This window comes from Mus pahari, chromosome 15, assembly GCF_900095145.1.
Source record: "Mus pahari chromosome 15, PAHARI_EIJ_v1.1, whole genome shotgun sequence".
NCBI lineage: Eukaryota > Metazoa > Chordata > Mammalia > Rodentia > Muridae > Mus > Mus pahari.
Genome location: NC_034604.1, coordinates 38876333 through 38894539, shown reverse-complemented (window position 1 = coordinate 38894539; position 18207 = coordinate 38876333). Strand labels below are relative to the sequence as shown.

Here is an 18207-nt window from a genome sequence, read left to right as displayed (position 1 = left end):
ACTGCATTGGAGATGGCAATAGTGCAATAGGAAAACCACAATTATTTAGACCCGGAAAAGCAAGGGTGTGATGAGTTTTGTGATATTTGATAAATCACTTGTTCTCTCTATCAGGCTCGTCCAAGTACTTAGACAATAACAAGAATCCACATCAGGTTATAAAATCTGAATATTAAACCAGACCTATCACCATGGTATACATACAGGTACAACAGCATGTACACACACAGTTCATATTCACACTTTGATTATTAGGCATTGCCACTGTACTTCCAAGGAAAATTGGTTACAGGAAAGCTGAGAGAATGTGAGTGATGTGTATAGGGGCAATGAGAAGTTATTGCATAATCAGCATTTGAGGAGAAAACTGACAAAGCTAAAACAATTGGTGGAAGAATTGAACACTTTTTGGACTTAAACTATACTTTCATATGCAAGTTGTGCTCAGTAGCCAGGAACTTAGAAACTTAAGGAATTTTCTCCAATTTCTTCAACAAAGAAATTGAGACTTCAAGAGATGAGATAATAACCCAAGATGTATAGACAATAATAAAGCTTGGAACAGACATCATATAGGTCATTAATCCAAGTATGCTTTTTATTGAATTGGACTAGGTTCATTATGAGGAAAGCTTATAGGCGATGGGAAACCAATGACTGTCTTATAGTCATTGTAGATGTTGTAGGTAGTACAGAAACCATTTTGTGAGATGGTTTTCAACTGCTTTCTTCTCCCGTGTGTCACATTCTCATGAATATGCATGAGTCTGCATGGGCTTATACAGATGTTCTCCAATAATTCTGACCTCACCATCACTCTGTTCTCCTACTACTCTAAAGTATAAAGTAATAGAAACAAAACAGTTGTACTAAAAGAAATACTATTATATAGTTTTTGTTTTAAACATGAGAAGGATAAGCCACAAATTTTGAATTTTGGTCTGGTGATTAATAGATACCTTTAAATACATGTAGTTAATATCATTGCACTACTGTTGGCAATATTACAGCTGGAAACCTCTACACTGGAAGTAGAGATGGTGCAGAAAGGGTACTCACAGGTTTTCATGACAGAGCATACAAGGGTTGGAGTATGTTTGGCCATCATCACCACAGACAAGGTTTAGATTCTTTGGGCAAAGATAACCCATTCTGGGTAATATTCGGTAGTTTTTGCACATGTCAGAGTCCTGCAACGGTAGGATAGAGAGCAGAGTTTCTTAAGAACTTTCAAGGGGTTGTATGGGATTGGAGAAGCTTTGGTTTTCCTAATTGCATCTGTGTCGATGATTAAGAAGTGGGCTGTGATATATATTATTCAAATGCACATATTATTTGACATCATATTGGGTCGACATAACGTATAAGCTTTGGCTTCTTGTAACCAAAGAATATTAATATTCAAGAAGAAACCAGGAATGAATCAGTAAAAAGGACACTTTAACAATATGAGGCTTAGTAAGCTGGGTCACAGTTCTAGGAAGGATTCTAGAACAATAATCACGCTGGAACAATATTCACTTTAAAAAAATTAATTACCTTTGCAATGAACTTTTGTATGGACCTGCCACATCAAGATATTGATTACTCTAAGAGATCAGATTCTGTTCTGAAAGAATTAGGTCCTGCTAGCTCTGTCTCCCCAGGATCTACTCTGGTCTTTATCTTCTGTGATGTACAAAAGATATATGTAAAAAAACAAAAACAAAAACAAAAACAAAAAACAAAAAAACAAAAACAAACAAAACCAAATGTGCTTCTTTATCTCAGCTACACTACCTCCTGTGCACATGGCAAGACTTGTAAGCAAAGGTTCTCATTATGCTGCTCCAGTGAAATAACTATGATGCCTTTCTTCAAGCTGTTATTAAGATACTGTCAGGCTTGCCAGTCCCAGAGGACAAAGGGCAGCTGACTCGAGAAATCCAGGGAAAAGCTTCTTACCAGAGAGGAGCTGGAAAATTGTGGATCACCTTCTTTAGTAGACCTAATGTCTGATGGCTTTTCTTGAAGCCCTGACCTTTGCATAGCTTCTTTTTCACTGGAAGAAGAGAGAAGAAAATATATAAAAAGATCATTCACCAGGACTAGCTATGTATCTTCTCATGGAAAGATAGACAGTTTTTGGAAAAGATGAGGGGACATTCCTTCAGGATATGACCAGAAAGAGATGTTTTAAAAACACACAAAGGTGGCTAACATTGAGCAAAACTGATAATACAGCCTTAGCTCAAATACCATTATCTATGAAAACCTAAGGAGTATTAATTTTTTTCTTATGAGGACTTTAAACCACCACAGTGTGCACTCATCTTGAAATGTGTTTGTCTATCAATCAAATTATTAATCCCACGATATCCTTATTATTAATGCATTCTAAGGTCTACAACATGTTTTTTAAATAGCTTTTCTTTTGGATCAAGGATTTGGAATGAGTGCCCTGGTAAGAACACACAACTTCATTTCCTGTCTCCAGACCCAAGTACTCTTTCTGCTGCATCAAGTGGTCTTAACTTGTGGCCTTTGGTTATGTTTTAGATTTCTGCACATACATTTATTCAATCATCAGTTTGTAAAAGTGTGCGTTCCCTGCCGTCTGGCTCTGAGGATAATGATACTACTCACAGGACATCTCGGCACATGTGGCACTTGTTCTGATAAAAGGTTCCATCAGCACCACGCACCGGGTCATCTGTTTCTGGACAGGTAAGTTTTTCGTTCTTCATGAGATGGTGAAACTCACTGCACGCATCCTAGTAAAGGAGCGAGGGAAGATGAGCGTGAACTTTTCCTTTGTTGTTGGTGGTTTTCTCAAACTCAGCTTTAGGAGATATCTTTTGGCTCCGGGTTGGTACTCACTTCACTGATCCCAGGGATGTCGGGCAAAGAACTCCTGGCCTGCCTCAGTTTGGCATTCTCTGCTGAGTTATGAACTTCCCCACACTGGTCCTAAAAGACAAGGAAACATAAGACAAGACTGATAGACATGCCTCATCTCTGATGGGTTTTGCCCACTCATCCTCCCTCTTCTGACAATTCCACACTCTTAAGCCAAGGAGACTCTCACAGTAGTCTGTGAATGACTAAATGAAGATGTCTGCCTTCTTTTGACTCTTCAGACACAAAGATAGAAAGTATTATAATACATGCACACTATTGATTCACAGATGCATGGAAAGCCATCAGGAGAAAAACTGAGGAAGTCATCAAAGAGAAGATGAACAGAAGGCTTGAAATGTCGACTTGTTACATGAGTCACTAGAGTCAAAATTAACAGGCTGTCTAGAGCCTCCTTTCACATTAAACGTGTCCAAGAAAAGCATGCAGTTGTTGTGAAAGAAAGCTGTGTCCTTTGGTTTTCCAATCCATAATTCTGGTAAACAGAAAGACAATAATTCACATACATTATAGGAGAGTTCTGTAAAAATTTTTAAAAGGATGTGTATGTGTGTGTGTGTGTGTGTGTGTATCTTATATTAAAATAGAAAGTAAGAAAGTCAAAACAAAAATTGAATAAGTAAAAAGTTAATATCTTTCTTATTTAGAGTCTATATGGAAAGGTAAAATTCTGAGAGAGAGTGGTAAGGTCAAGGCTTTAGTATCGAAGGCTTAGTTAAAACACAACCTTTGCCTCATTTGTGGGCTGGGAGTGTGAATTATCTTCTCTCATTTTTCTTTCACTAGCTTCGCGCTCACTGCAGAATTTAAAAAAGAAAAGAAAGAAAACAAAGAGTAGTATTACGAGGATTATATTGAATTATCTTTAAGCAAGTATTTTTCTAATACTAAACACTAACAAATCTAATACCATTGTCTCCAGACTCTAAACATCTAGACACACATTATCCATGTTGTCTCCGATGGCAGGGTTGCTCACATCCTTTTGCGGCAATGGTCTCAACATTTACTGATTCAGCGGCTTTACTATCATCCTAACTCAAAGTCTAAAGGACTGTCGTTTATTAAGAGAATATCATTAGAGAGATGGCTCAGTGGTTAAGAGCACTGATTGCTCTTCCAGAGATCCATGAGTCCAGCAACCACATGGTGGCTCACAACCATCTGTAATGGGATCTGGCACACTTTGATGGTGTGTCTGAAGACAGCAACAGCATACTTATATGCAATAAAATAAATAAATCTTAGAAAGAGAGAATAGTGTTTATTTTACCCTATCATATAGACAGTAGCTTCATTTCTCCTGTGATACTTTTACAGTTGTGTTCCACTTAAACTCCTAGTTTTATTTGTTTTTCACATAGAAAGATGTTTCAAAGCTTAAGAACATTTTAGAAAATATTATATCTTTGAAACTCCACCAAAACTATTATTGTAGTTCTTTCAATATATATGACCTGCAGTTCTGTGAAATACATGGGTCTCATCAGTGCCTAAATGCTTTCCTTTGACTTGGAATTGTATTACCATAGAAGCGTCTGGTATGATTATGTTTCTTATTTAAAAGAACAGTTAGTTTCTCACTGAGAACTTGGAAAACAAATTGAACTTTCGTAAATGAGGGTGTATTTATCTATAATGTGTGAAACCAAATCTCACACATTTTTAAATGACAGAAATTCTTTTCTGGCATCAAGCTGATTTATTAAACTCATTGATAAGCCTCTCCACTTACAACATCATCTGACACATAGCACACTTGTTAACATGCATCTTGCCATCTGCGTCTCGAACGGGATCATTTTCTCTGGTGCAGATCAGCCTTCCATCTAGCTGCATGCTTCGGAATTCATGGCATTGATCCTGACAAGACGACAGGGAAACATATTGTTGCTGTAGCCTAACATCTATCGTCCAGCAGCACCAGGATGGCCAGAGAGGAAGAGGCACATCACTCCCTCACTCTAAACATTATCCATCTGAAAGAAGCATGATGGTGAAGCGTAGGAGGGAAAATGATGTTTCAGGGATGGACTTCGATTTACGGGGAACTTTGTTCAATTTGTCTTCTTCATTGGAATTCCCTTGCTGCCTAAGACAGCTCCCCTCATTTGTATACATGGTCTTTGAAGCTGTGCCCCCAAACTGCCTGTCTGCAGCTGTACTCACTACTTCACATGTAAAAAGGTCATGTTCAAAATCCAGAATGAAGTCAGGTGCTGGTAGTGTAAACTCAGAGGCAGAGGCAGAGGTAGATGGCTTGCTGTGATTTTCAGGCCAGCCTGGTCAACAGAGCAAGTTCCAGAACAGCCAGGGATGCACAGAGAAACCCTGTTTCCAAAACCAAGTAAGGAACCAAGCAAAAATATAGATATATAGAATGAACTGAAAACATTCACCTGGCTGGTTCTCTCATCTCACTATGTAAATCCCAGGGCTCTAACTCAGAGTTGCAGGCATGGTGGCAAGTGCCGTTACCTTCTGAGCTAGCTTGCCTACACAATCATATCTTAAAGATCTTTTCTACCATGTGCATTACATCTTGGCTCATGAGATGTGCATCCATTATCCTCATTTTACATTTGATAAAAGGCCCAGAAATCTTAAAAAAACAAACAAACAAACAAACAAACAAAAAAACTCAAAAAAACCCATCAAAATGAATAATGGATTTGTGACGAGGAAGCTTCTTCAGATAGTCTCCTCATTTTTACTTCTTTACTTTTACATGACAGAGAACAAAGTCATTAATTTATAAGAGTACAAAGCTGTTTTTTTCTGTAAATAAAACAATAACCTTAAAACATTGTTAAGGGAACTGTTCCTGTGAGATTTTACCTCAAACTTCCCTTAACTGCCAAGACTTTGGAGACACCATCTTTATAAAACTGATAGTGACTTAGGGTTGCTTTTTTCCACTCACAATCACGTGCATTCTTTAATACATTGAATTCTTAAAGTTATCTCTGCAGTTGAGCATCTGTCCATGGTTTTATGTGTCTTACAAACACTAGCTGGAATTATTTTCTTTTCCAGATACTCACAGTACTGCACACAAACATGAAGACTGGCAAGCACTCATTCTTACCTTACTGCCAGCTTTGGGGAACTGATCTCCTGAGCTTGTTTGTTTATAATTTCTGTCTCTTGGTCTGTTCTTAGTTATAAAATTAAAAAATTCATAAGATATGTGTGTGTGTGTGTGTGTGTGTGTGTGTGTGTGTGAACTGCTTAGACATGAGTTTTCAAACCTTATTTTGATTTGCATACATAAAGAAATCTATTTTCCTCTTTTGACACGACTATAAGCAATAATTTGTATTTAGAGAGAATTCGACTAAAAGCAATGTTATATTTAGAGGGAATTACAATTCTGTCTTTCTAATTAGATTTGATAAATTGGTGAGATGTGTTGTATAACAATGAATAGTCAGCTGTCATTGTGAACAGGTGAGCACTATTTATAAAGCCCCAAACAACACTAGGTGGCAGTCAAGTGTCATATGGAGAAGTTACCATGCACTTTCCAAATGTATTTATTTATTTTGTTTGCTTTTTTAATGTTTTTGACTTTATTGAATATTTTCTTTATTTACATTTGAAGTGTTATCCCCTTTCCTGGTTTTCTTGATTGAAATTTTTGGTGTTTTCCTTTTCCTCCCAGACTCCCAAGCAGGAGCCCTTTCCCCTCGCCCGATTTGAGCTTTAAAATTTCAAACGATAGTCACTGAGTGGCTAGTCACAACACTTTGATTCTCGTTGCTGGTCCTGTGGATATGTAGTACCTGCATGTGTTGTTTTTAGGGCTTTAGAGCATTCTGCTAATATTTTTGATAGAGCTAGCTGTATCTTTTTTGTTTACTGTCAAGTATTGAAAGAGAATGGGGATTTCTAAATAGTTAAATGAATTCCCTTCACAATGCACCTTCTGGTGGACCTGTGGCTTTAGATGGTCATTAAGCTAAGTCACAGAGTCTAGGAGATTAGACATCAGGCTGTACTTCCCTTGCTGGCTCTGGTATCTACCTCACCTAAGGTTATTCTGGTCTTTTAACTTTTGTGGAGGCAAACTAAGTGTGTAAAATAAGTGCTTTTTTATTTCTGCACACTGTCTCCTATGCTTATGCAAACACTTGCACATAAATGCTTTTATCTGTGCCACTCCAACCAGACAATTCTGATGCCTTTCCTGAAACTGGCTTTGAGCTATGGCCAGGCTCCCCAAACCTTAGAGCTCTCTCTAACTCTCTAACTGTCATGGTCTATTTTTGTTCCTTCCCTCAATCAGCCATCTCTCTCATGCTGTCTGATGTAGCATTTCTTTGTAAGCTAACTTTGTACACTAATGGGTTGGTTTTAGAATGTCTGTAACTGTCTGCTACCTCATGATCCATTTATATTATCTCCACCATGAGAAATTTCCCTCATAAGGATCACCTAGTTCACTGTGGTCCAGCCATGACTCTTATGGAGGCATCTCTATTAATAAAGCTCATTTTCTGACAGGTAACTTCATGCCAACTTCCAAGCCATCATCATCTCTCCATAACTTCACATATTAATATGTCTGAAATATTACCTCCTTATCGCTCTTGTTTGTGTCAGTGTTTCTCTTGTCTTCGTCCTCTTTCTTTTTCTTTTCAGCAGCTTCTCTTTCCCTGAGAGAAGGGATTGAAAGAAACATTTCTACTAAAGTGAATAAATATCTCATTAGTTATAGGACTCACTTCAAAAACAGTTGCTGCTCTGCTCAAACTGCTGCAACATGATTATTATATTCTCTGGACCCCCAGTCCAAGCTCTGATTTGGAAAGCACTTACAGTCTTTCCTTACACATGGCACACTTATTGCCATGCATTGCGCCATCCGGACCCCGGGTAGGGTCACTTTCCCGTGTGCAGAGGAGTTTCCCATTTTTCATTTGGCTTCTAAACTGATCACATACATCCTGAAAATAAAAAAAAGGAAAGATAATCAGAAATGCTATGTTTATATACTATTTAGCAAAGATTTCCATTCAAAAGTTTGACAGTCACTTAACCTTCCCGAGGTAGGACTATGACAGAAGGTCATGAATATCTTAAGTTCTGGAGTTTGTAAATGTGTTGCTTTATCAGTTACAGATAAATACAGAATTCAGAGTACTAATCAGTTGTATTTGAAGTGGGGACACTATCCAGGAGTAATCCATTGTAATCACAAAATTTATGTTCAAGCAGAGCTACTGGTATCAGAAGGATTGTAAGAATGAGTAAGCATGCTGACTGAAAGGTGGCTGCCAACTAGTGAAGACAGGGAGTTCCTGGAAATCAGAGAGGACAAAGAAACAGCCTACCCTTGAGCTTCCACAGAGGAACACAACTCCAACAAAACCTTGATTTTAGTGGGGTCATTTTAAACCTCTGATCACCAGAAACATAGGGCAATAGCTTGCGTTACTGTGAGCCCTTGTCTGTAGTAACTTTATAGCAGCAATATAAAAAATCCCATTTAGCTCTGATATCCTAAAAGGAAGATTTTCACTGAGCATGTGTATAATCTCTTCCCACATTTTTTTGATGGCTTAAGCCAGAAGGTCACATCTAAATCTCAGCAGTGTCTGACCTTTCCTGTTGCTGATCCAGTTCCATTTGATCTTGAGGCAGAATTTTTATTTTTTTCCTCCATTTCTCTCTGCCTATGAAAGAAAGGGTGTATTGTCATCTTGTTGGCACAAATACAAGGGTAAAGGACATGAAGGTTCCTTCTATACCTAATCTTTGAGAGACACACCCTGTTCTCTTACTAAGATTCTAGAGTAAGGGTCCCTTAGACAAAAAAATACATTATCGAATCATTTGAATACAGTCTTCCTAGTAGATATCCAAATTCATCTCCAGTCTTAGTTTATATTGCCTAGAGCAGTGTTCCATGATTTTGAGACAAAAGTAAATATTATTATACTGTTATTTCTTAGAACATGACCCCAAATAGATTTTTAATAAATCAATAAAGAAATAAAAAATTCAAAGAAACACAAGTCATAACTTCTTAACAAAGTTGATTATTGAAAATAGGGATACCTATAATGCCACAGCATGGAGAAATTCTGATTATAGTCATACCTCTTGTCTGAAACCTTTAGTAATTATCAGGAGAGTTGTTAGACTGCTACCTCACAGACATGAAGACCAGAGTTCAAATCTCCAGTATTTATATCAAAAGCAGAGGTTGGTGGCAGATGCTTATAACCCCAGCAATGGGAATATAGAGACATGAGGATCTATGAAGGCCATTGGCCAGCCAGCTCCAGGTCTCTCCTCAACAATATATGTTACATATGATAATAACACAGAATATGCTCTAGGCTGGTGGACAGAAAACCTGGTTTCTACGTAGAGTGCTCAAGTCTATTCTTCATGATACTTTTAAGAAAGCAAATTTCACTTTTCTTATAAGAAGAATGTCAGCATTTTGATAAGAGTTCATCACCTTGCCTTCAGAAAAGTGAAGAATGCATGAATTATACCTTGTGGATGAGAGGTAGAAACTACTTATTTATTAATCCCAATTAAATGTGATTTAATCACCTATCAATTAAATGCCACAACTAAAAACATCCATAAAATGTTCATGGTTACCTAGGATAATTTCGATTTATAGATTGGACAAGCAATAATTGTGTTACTGACCCTACCAAGAGGAATCAAAATGGCTGAACCTATCATAAAATACTCTAAAACCATTCACCAAGGAAAAATAAATAGAACTAACCAACTCCTGTTTCTGTAGTTGAATATGTTTCATATACCTGACAAGAAATCAGCTCTCTTAAACACTGGGCAGCTATTCCAAATGATCATCATTAAATGTCACTATGTCAAGGAAATGGACAACTTCCTATATGACATTTAGATGTCACAGAATTACAATGGCAAACAGAGGACAATCAGTCACTTAATTAACTGATCCTCTCAGGCTTATGTCCCTTAGGAAATACAAGGAAAAAAAAAGACCATTGTGGTTAATGCAAAGAACTTTCATGGAGAGAACCATGGAAAGAAGAAATGTCTTTAATTCAGAGGAGATGTCTGGCTGTCTTTTAGACATACTGGCTATGAAAAGCACTTACAGTAGTTCTTTACACATGACACATTTATTGTTGTAGGGTTTCCCATCAGCACCACGTACAGGGTCACTCTCACGAGTACAGCTGAGTTGTCCATGTTTCATGCTTTCCCGATATTGAGCACATTCATCCTGAAAAGGCAAAAGAAATCAGACCACATAGTTATTCAGTTTATTGTGTTACTACTGAGTTCATGGAGTGATCAGCATCAGAAACGCACTTTCCTTTCACCCTTGTAAATATTTCATCACCTAGGGTTGCTGTCTACAGAGAAATGGGGCGGGGCTACATTCATCTATATTCTAATTATAAGGGGCCAGTTTTCATAGCTTTATATACACAGGGAAATTATAAAGTGCTTAAGGCCTGATAGCACAGATCAAAGGTCAGAAAACTGTATACCAAAGACCAAACCTACATTTCTCCTTGTACAGATGTATGTTTCAATGAAACAATCTTTCCTTTGTTTATTTAGACAGCATTTATGACTCCTGCCCCAAAATAAGGCAACATGTTCATCAGACAGGTTCCACTGTCTAGAGAAGACAGTCAACCAGCCTGAACCTATCTACTTCCTAAGAGTAACAATTCATCATCCTAAAGCAGAAGAGTTAGAAAGAAACAGAAAAGACAGATTTTTATTACAGGTAGTATATTTGGGAGAAAGGATATGGTCTTGGTTTCGCCAAGGCTATAAAACAGAAGAATGGACAGCAGAAATCTCACAAATTGGTGCTGCATCTCATACAACTGTGTCATGCTGGTGCTGTAAAATATCTCAAATGTTCTCAAGGTATCTAAATTATTTTCCTCTGTCTCTTTAAAAGAACACTGAGAAAAGAGAGATGAGGTAATTTATTCAAAGTTTCCCAAGTCCATATGGTAAGGGGCCAATTGTAATGAATCTACATTTGCTCTGTTCTATCATACTGTCCTGCCTTGGAGAGTAGAAAAGTTAATTCAAAGACTTAGCTTCATCCACAATAAAAGAATAGTAAAAGAAAGTGAAGATGTTGATGAGCATGAACATTGTCCCAAGGACTAGAGTACTCAAGAGACTGGCTAGATTCACTGTCTTTATTTCCAGATTTAAAGAAGCTAGGAGTCACAGAGTAGCAGAAAGTGCCAATGCCTTGACTGGGCAGGCTTCAGTGTAAGGCTTGTTTGGTCTCAGCACCCTCTGCTGCATTTCCCTTGACTTTGCGCCCTGGCACAGTCACACCATAATGAGTTCAGCCCACTCAGGCAGGGGAAGTCAGGACTCTCACCTTAGCCTTCGGGCTCCCACCACTGGGACTCTCACCGGAGGTGATTCTCTGATTTTCCCCTTCTTTCCTCTTTCTTTCTTCATTTTCTTTTTTGCTGAAAGTCAGAAAGTGGAAAGAACAATACTTTATCAAAGGAAGAACACATTTCTATGAACCTATCAAATGCCTCAATTGGGTCTAGATTGGTTATCAGTGTTTATTTAACATCTGTTATAGGCTAACTTCTCAGAAAATACCCGAGATGAATTCTGTGGCATCCTGTGCTTTTCAAAGTTTTCATCATACTTAGAAAAACGTATCCTTAACTACCAGCTAATTGGCATTTCCTAAATGTTTGCTTAGAACCTTGAGCTTTTTTTTTCATAAAATTATTTTAAAATAAATTTTTCTTCAGATTAGATTATAATTTCCACCAATTTCTGAAATGACTTCAAGTAAACTTCTGCAAGCCGGACGTGGTGGCGCACGCCTTTAATCCCAAGCACTCGGGAGGCAGAGGCAGGCGGATTTCTTAGTTCAAGGACAGCCTGGTCTACAAAGTGAGCTCCAGGACATCCAGGGCTACACAGAGAAACCCTATCTCAAAAAACCAAAAAAAAAAAAAAAAAGTATACTTCTGCAATTTAATATTCAATATTTATGCAAACTGCATTCTCAACATTAATGATTATAAAACTTCATATTAAATTACAAATGATTACCAACTTTAAAAAAATTAAAATGTTTTGTGTCCTGCAGTGTGAACATCCATGATTTAATTCTTAATTTACAGTCTAACAACATCATCCATTCGATTTTCTGTACTTAAAATGGCAATTAATTGTTATATTTAAAGGTCTTTATGCTAATAAGTATTTGATTTGCATATTTATTTTACATATCCAGAGACACTATAAAATTTCTCAGTAAAAAGGGGCTGAGAGTGGCAAAGGTTTAAGAAACCCATTTGTATGATCTCTGAGAAGAATACATCTCATTCAGTTTTCTTTAATCATATATATTGATTACTAACAGTGCTCAGTAAATGTCTTTTGAATGACTTGGCTATTTGAGATATACTTCTAAACTTTGAATGAGGCATTACTTATGTTTTCCTGAAATATGATACTTCCAGGAATACAGAGTGATCAATAAAACCTATGTATTTTCTTCCTAAATTGAATTGTAAGATAAACCATAAAGAGATCTATTTGACAATAGATAAATGTATTATCAGGAAAGATAGAATTATCTATGGAAAGAACTAATAAAAATGCAGCAATCTAGTAGGATATTGTCTGTTTCTAGAATTATAACTATTGGAGAATGAAGAAGAGAGGTCTATCTGAATATACTTTACTGATAATCATTTCTTTCTCAAGTAATATCATGTACAATATATGTGTAGGTCTACCTCAATTATTGCCTTTTCTCACTCATAATAGTAACTCCATTTGTGTGTTTCACAATATTACATATTTGTAAGTCTGCATGCATGATGCCTTTCCCATTCTCTCAAGTCATTATAAGAACTGAATTGTGTGTCTCACAATACTATATATGTGTAAGTCTGAACAATCTTGTCTCTACCACTCTTCTACTCACAGTAGGGGCTGCCTTGTGTGTCTTCATACACTGTGTGTGTGTGTGTGTGTGTGTGTGTGTGTGTGTGTGTGTGTGTTGCCTTTCCCACTCTCCTAACTCACGGTAGGAATTTCCCTGGGCACCTCTCATATATAATATTATATATGTGTATTCTGCATGCCTGTTTCTCTCTCATTCTCTCACAATAGAAACAGTATTGTGTGTCTCTCATATTCAGTATTATATGTGTTTAAGTCTGCAGCCATGTTGCCTCTCCCTATGTCTAGACTGCCAGTAGGAACTGCAATGTTTGTCTCATGTGCAGTCTACATGCTTGTTGCTCTCCCATTCTCCTGACAGTACAGGCTGCCTGTGTGTCCATCATATACAATATTCTATATGTGTAAGTCTATAGGTTTGTTGCCTTTCCAAATCTCCTGGATCACAGCAGGAGCTGCATTGTGTCTCTCACACACAGTGTTATATATATGTCTCCCTTCAGGCCAGTTGTCCCTTCCCCTCTCCTAACTCACAGTAGGAGCTGCATTGTGTCTCTCACATACAGTGTTATATACGTATATGTCTGCCTTCAGGCCAGTTGTCCCTTCCCCTCTCCTAACTCACAGTAGGAGCTGCATTGTGTCTCCCACATGCAGTATTATATATGTATAAGCCTACATTCAGGACAATTGCCCCTCTGCCTCCTAACTCTCAGTAGGAGCTGCACTGTGTGTTGTACTCACAAGACAGCCTTGCACATGGCACACTTGTTGCCATGGGTTTTGCCATCTGGGCCACGCACAGGGTCATTTTCTCGTGTGCAGTACAGTTCTCCACCTTTTGAAAGAGCCAGAAATTCACTGCAGTCAACCTAAAAGAAGAAGAGAATTTCAAGAGTCTAAATATTTTCTTTGATAACATTTTGATGGCTTCTTATTTGGCACTTCCTGGGAGAGGAAATAAAAATGACCAAAGGATTTTTCCCTCTGGCGATTTTATCCTTCAATTCCTACCAACCAAGCAGGACATATAAAAGTCTTTATTGGTTCATACATGTTAACACTGAGCCCTGGATCCACATGCATGTACGATTCTCTTAATAAAATGGATTCTCCTTTATATGTTGCTTACACTTATTTCTTTAATGGAATGCATGTGTGTCCATGGTGGATGTCAGAGGGTAACGTGCAGCAGTCGGCTCTCCCCTTCCACTATGTAGATTCTGGGAATTAGTTTCATATTGCCAGGCTTGGGACTTAGTACTTTTACTCGCTGGGTCATCTCACTGTCCTTAAACTACAGTTTCTGAGCATTTGGGCACAATCCTTGCTACGGGATTTATTGGTCATTTGTATTATGTCATAATGCAATTAAAGAGCACACATACCATAAAGTCAAGCACCTTCATTTTCTGAAGAAAAGGTCAAAGTTCCTGTACTATTTCTACTTTCTTGATCCCTTTAACATAATCCATAACAAAGTTATTTTGCAACTTCAAGACCTGCAGCTATTTCATCCAGGTGGTTTATCCCCAAAGGACATTCCTACCAGATAGTTGCAACAAGTTAGCTACAGAACTACTTTGAGAGGTATTGGAAAAGAACCCTAACAAATCTTATATGATTCCTACATTTAGGGTTTATTTTTCTAAATGAATAAAATGTAATGAGTATGTTCCTTGAGACCAGCATATGAAGATGACATATTTTATTTCTTTCAGAAAAATCAGGAATATTTTTCTTCTTCCAAATTATATTTTTCCCAATATTTGGGGGAAAAAAAGCTTTTCCCCTTTAACAACTGTTTAAGTCAACTTAATAAAATAATTGACTTTGGCAACCTCTATTCCTGACTCAGCACTGATGGACATAATCTGCTTAACCATCTCAGAAGTACCATGCAAGACAAGGAGTAACTTTTAGATTCTCATCTGGGAACAACTCCACATCTTAAACCCTCCACACAAGCCAATTCTCAATAGTGGGCCTTCCGGCTGGGCCTTTCCTTTTCAGACACTGTTGCTTTGATCCTCAGATCCAGTCAAGTCCTATCTTCTCTAGAGACTTCCCCCTGGGGCTGGAGAGGGTAATTAGAATTTAATGAATCTCCATTGCTGTTCTATAAGTGTCGTCTTGGTATCTTCAAATGCTGCAGCTGCAGAGATGTTTCGCGACATGCTCGTAGCTGAGTAGGGACTGAAGCAAACAGGGACACAACCACGAAGCATCTGCTACTGTATCTTATGCCAGGTCTCCTATGACTCCCAATATTCTTTCTCAAGTGCCATATATGCCCAGGAACGGCAGTTTTTCTGTTTGTGGCATGAATTCAACATGATCTGTTGTCCTGAATCTCTTCCTTTCCTGGGGAGTGTAGAATACTGTCCCAAGTGTGGCCTGGCAAGTACCACTCCGTTCAAGGCTACATCATATTGTTATGGTTCCAGTTTCCTACTAATGAAGTTTAAATGAGCTTTCTTACCACTTTTTGCACTAAATGCTTCATCTATAAAATGGAAATAAGAATATCTCTCATGCTCTATACCCCAGTGTAAGGGAATGCCCGGGCCAGGAAGTGGGAGTGGGTGGGTTAGTGAGCGGGGGTGGGGGGAGAGGATGGGGGTTTTCAGAGAGGAAATCAGGAAAGGGAATAACATTTGAAATGTAAATAAAGAAAATATCTAATAAAAAATATCCTTCATGATTTAAATAATGGTCAGTATGCAGGCAATATTTATTTGCAAATGCAGCTAAGAGTGATTTTGTTTTTCTCCTAAAATCTTTATCTCAACTTAAAATGCAATAAGGATAAGAGAACATATTTTCTACCTAGCTCTTCTCTTTTTCTGTGTTCATTGCATGGTCACTTGGCTGATCACAATTAGGGATACAATAAGCAATACATCTTGTAATCTGAGGCTAATGTGAAGTTGAGACCTGCATTATACTGAAGGACTTTCTCTTGAAAACATTGGAAACTTAAACCACTCACATTTTTAACTTTCGATTCACAGTTACTTGCAATTCAACTGTAAGCAAGTAGTCCTGTAGGATTGAAAATTCAGTGGTTCTTTAGAGATTTGATTTTAGTGCTCATGGCCTTCGATGGGTGCAGAGAAGTTAGCACTGAGTGTCGTAAGTTATCTTGAGTTAGTAATTCTGGACCAACAAAAATATTTCTTAGGGATGCTGTATTTTAAACATTCCTCCCTCAAAGCTGACAAACAGAAAAAGTAAAGCAAAAATGTTTAAGAAGAGTGCTTGGTTGGGGTTCAGGATCTCTATATTTAAATTCTATTCCTTCTTTGTAAGAACTTTGAAAAATTGGTGCTAATACCAATAAAGCCTCCATTTTGCAACTAAGATATTCTTTCTCTCTAGACTTAAATTTTTATGATACATTCAGAGAATGAAGTAAATATGAAGCTGTGTACTGTGATCAAAGTTTGGCCACCCACTTCCCGTGACCCTGATATTTGTGAATAAAGATCCAAGAGAATCTAGACACCTTTACGTGTTTGTAATTCAATGACTGATTTTTATAGCTATAACTGCAGAGGTGGTAGTAGTGGCAGAGGTTGCATGACCACAAAATGAAATAATATACTTTCTGGTTACTAAGACCAGGATTTGGTGGCTAGATAGTTACATAAAACTAAGGACACACAACATCTTACAGAAATATACTACTCGGTAAGCTAATTTAAATACACAATTAGAAAAAATGTCTTGTCAAACTCTGAACTATATAACACCACATTTCCTTCAAGCGAGGGTCTTCAATAATTCTCTGTGTGATGTTTAGAGCAAAATGGCAAAACTTAACCTTTCCAATGTATTTTGAGTATCCCAGTATACCTTAGCTTCTCTTTTAACCTTTGGTCTGAAACCAGCTTCACTTTTCTTTGCTTCTTGCTGGCTGCAAGAGATGGGCGGGCAAGAATTATTTCTAACACCAATGCATAGCATCTTAAACAGAAACATCTCAGGTAGAATGTCCAATTACTTTAGTGTCTCTATAGGCTTAGCTTGGTAATTGAATGGTTAGTGAATATTCTCCTCTATGTTGCTGTTCTTCCTTTTAACATTGCTTAAAAATTAAAACATTAATGCCATCAAAACCCAGCAAACACATCTGCCACTCTGTTTTGATGAATGAAGATTTATCTTTCTTCACAGAACACAACGAGAAAAATGCTTAGTATTGACAAATTTCAACTCGTTATCATCGAACGACTCTACCTTTGTGTTAGTCATGGCAGTGAGTTATTAACATAACTCTGGGGATATCTGGTATTAGCACATGATACTACCATGGTGATAATTTAAATATCTTTCAGAACACTGAAGCAGTACAAAGGACTGTCAGTGTGTGGCTTGATGAGAATATACTCCGCCCCAAAACTCAGCACAAAGAAAGACAAGCTTCATCATCAGTGTTCTGAAGTAAGCCATCCCTACATTTGACACCAAACAGTATTGGCTTCAGCCGTACTCACAAGAAGGCCTCACACATGGAACAGGCATTTTTATAGATCTTCCCATCCAGGCCCTCGGTGGGGTCATTCCTTCTGGTACAGCGGAGCCGCCCATTTCGTAACTGGGTACGGTATTTACTACAGAGCGCCTGTCAAATGAAGAAAGATTTGAGAACCAGATCACTAAACACTGCAAAACTCCCCCCTACCCACCTCACTTCCTTTGAAAACTGTGATGTGTTGCAAGAAAATAGCACAGACAAAGTGATGTCAGATATCAGCTTTAGCCACTACTACTACTGTGACAGGCTTAAGTAACACAGTATTTGGAACATAAGATTGCTGCTATTAAAATAATTAGAAAATATTTATCTTAAACTTTATTTTGATATAGCAACCATAGGAGACAAAGGAATAAGAGCTTAGTGTCTTAGATGGTATAGGAGTTTGTGGTATGCAAAATAATAGCAATTTTTGATTCCTAGCTTTCATACAAAATGATAAGCATGTCTGTGTGTGCCTGTAACTCCAGTATTGGAGGAAGGGGGTAGGCCAATCCCCAGGATTTCCTGTCCAGCAAGCCTACCTAGCGGAAAGAGAAAGCCCCAGGCTCTAGGGCAGCAAAAGACCCTGTCAGAGAGCAGTGTGCTCGGAATTGACAACTCTCCTACTCGGCCTCCACTTCCCTATACAGGAGATGCATAACCACACACCGATGTGAGTGCAAAACACACATGCATACACACAGAGACAGAGAAAGAGACAGACAGACAGACACAGAGAGAGGAAGGGAGAGAGAGAGAGAGAGAGAGAGAGAGAGAGAACCATTACATTCACAAAAGAGATTCCAAATAAGGCAACTCTCGAGGAAAGGCGTATAGGAAAGCCTGAA

The 18207-nt window shown here is 37.9% G+C and overlaps 1 protein-coding gene across 1 annotated transcript in view; it reads right to left on the bottom strand.

Moving 5' to 3' along the window:
- Spink5 (serine peptidase inhibitor, Kazal type 5) overlaps nt 1–18207 on the bottom strand; it is a 57464-nt gene that overhangs the window by 4261 nt on the left and 34996 nt on the right. Inside the window, exons 16-30 of the mRNA XM_021214321.1 lie at nt 18147–18202; nt 17337–17464; nt 16696–16756; nt 13582–13709; nt 11276–11369; nt 10011–10138; nt 8504–8576; nt 7720–7847; nt 7478–7556; nt 4634–4761; nt 3626–3695; nt 2860–2949; nt 2626–2753; nt 1945–2041; nt 1060–1190 (exon numbers count right to left, since the gene is read on the bottom strand). Coding sequence (XP_021069980.1) covers nt 1060–1190; nt 1945–2041; nt 2626–2753; nt 2860–2949; nt 3626–3695; nt 4634–4761; nt 7478–7556; nt 7720–7847; nt 8504–8576; nt 10011–10138; nt 11276–11369; nt 13582–13709; nt 16696–16756; nt 17337–17464; nt 18147–18202 — 1519 coding nt within the window. The remainder of the gene's footprint in view (nt 1–1059; nt 1191–1944; nt 2042–2625; nt 2754–2859; nt 2950–3625; nt 3696–4633; nt 4762–7477; nt 7557–7719; nt 7848–8503; nt 8577–10010; nt 10139–11275; nt 11370–13581; nt 13710–16695; nt 16757–17336; nt 17465–18146; nt 18203–18207) is intronic.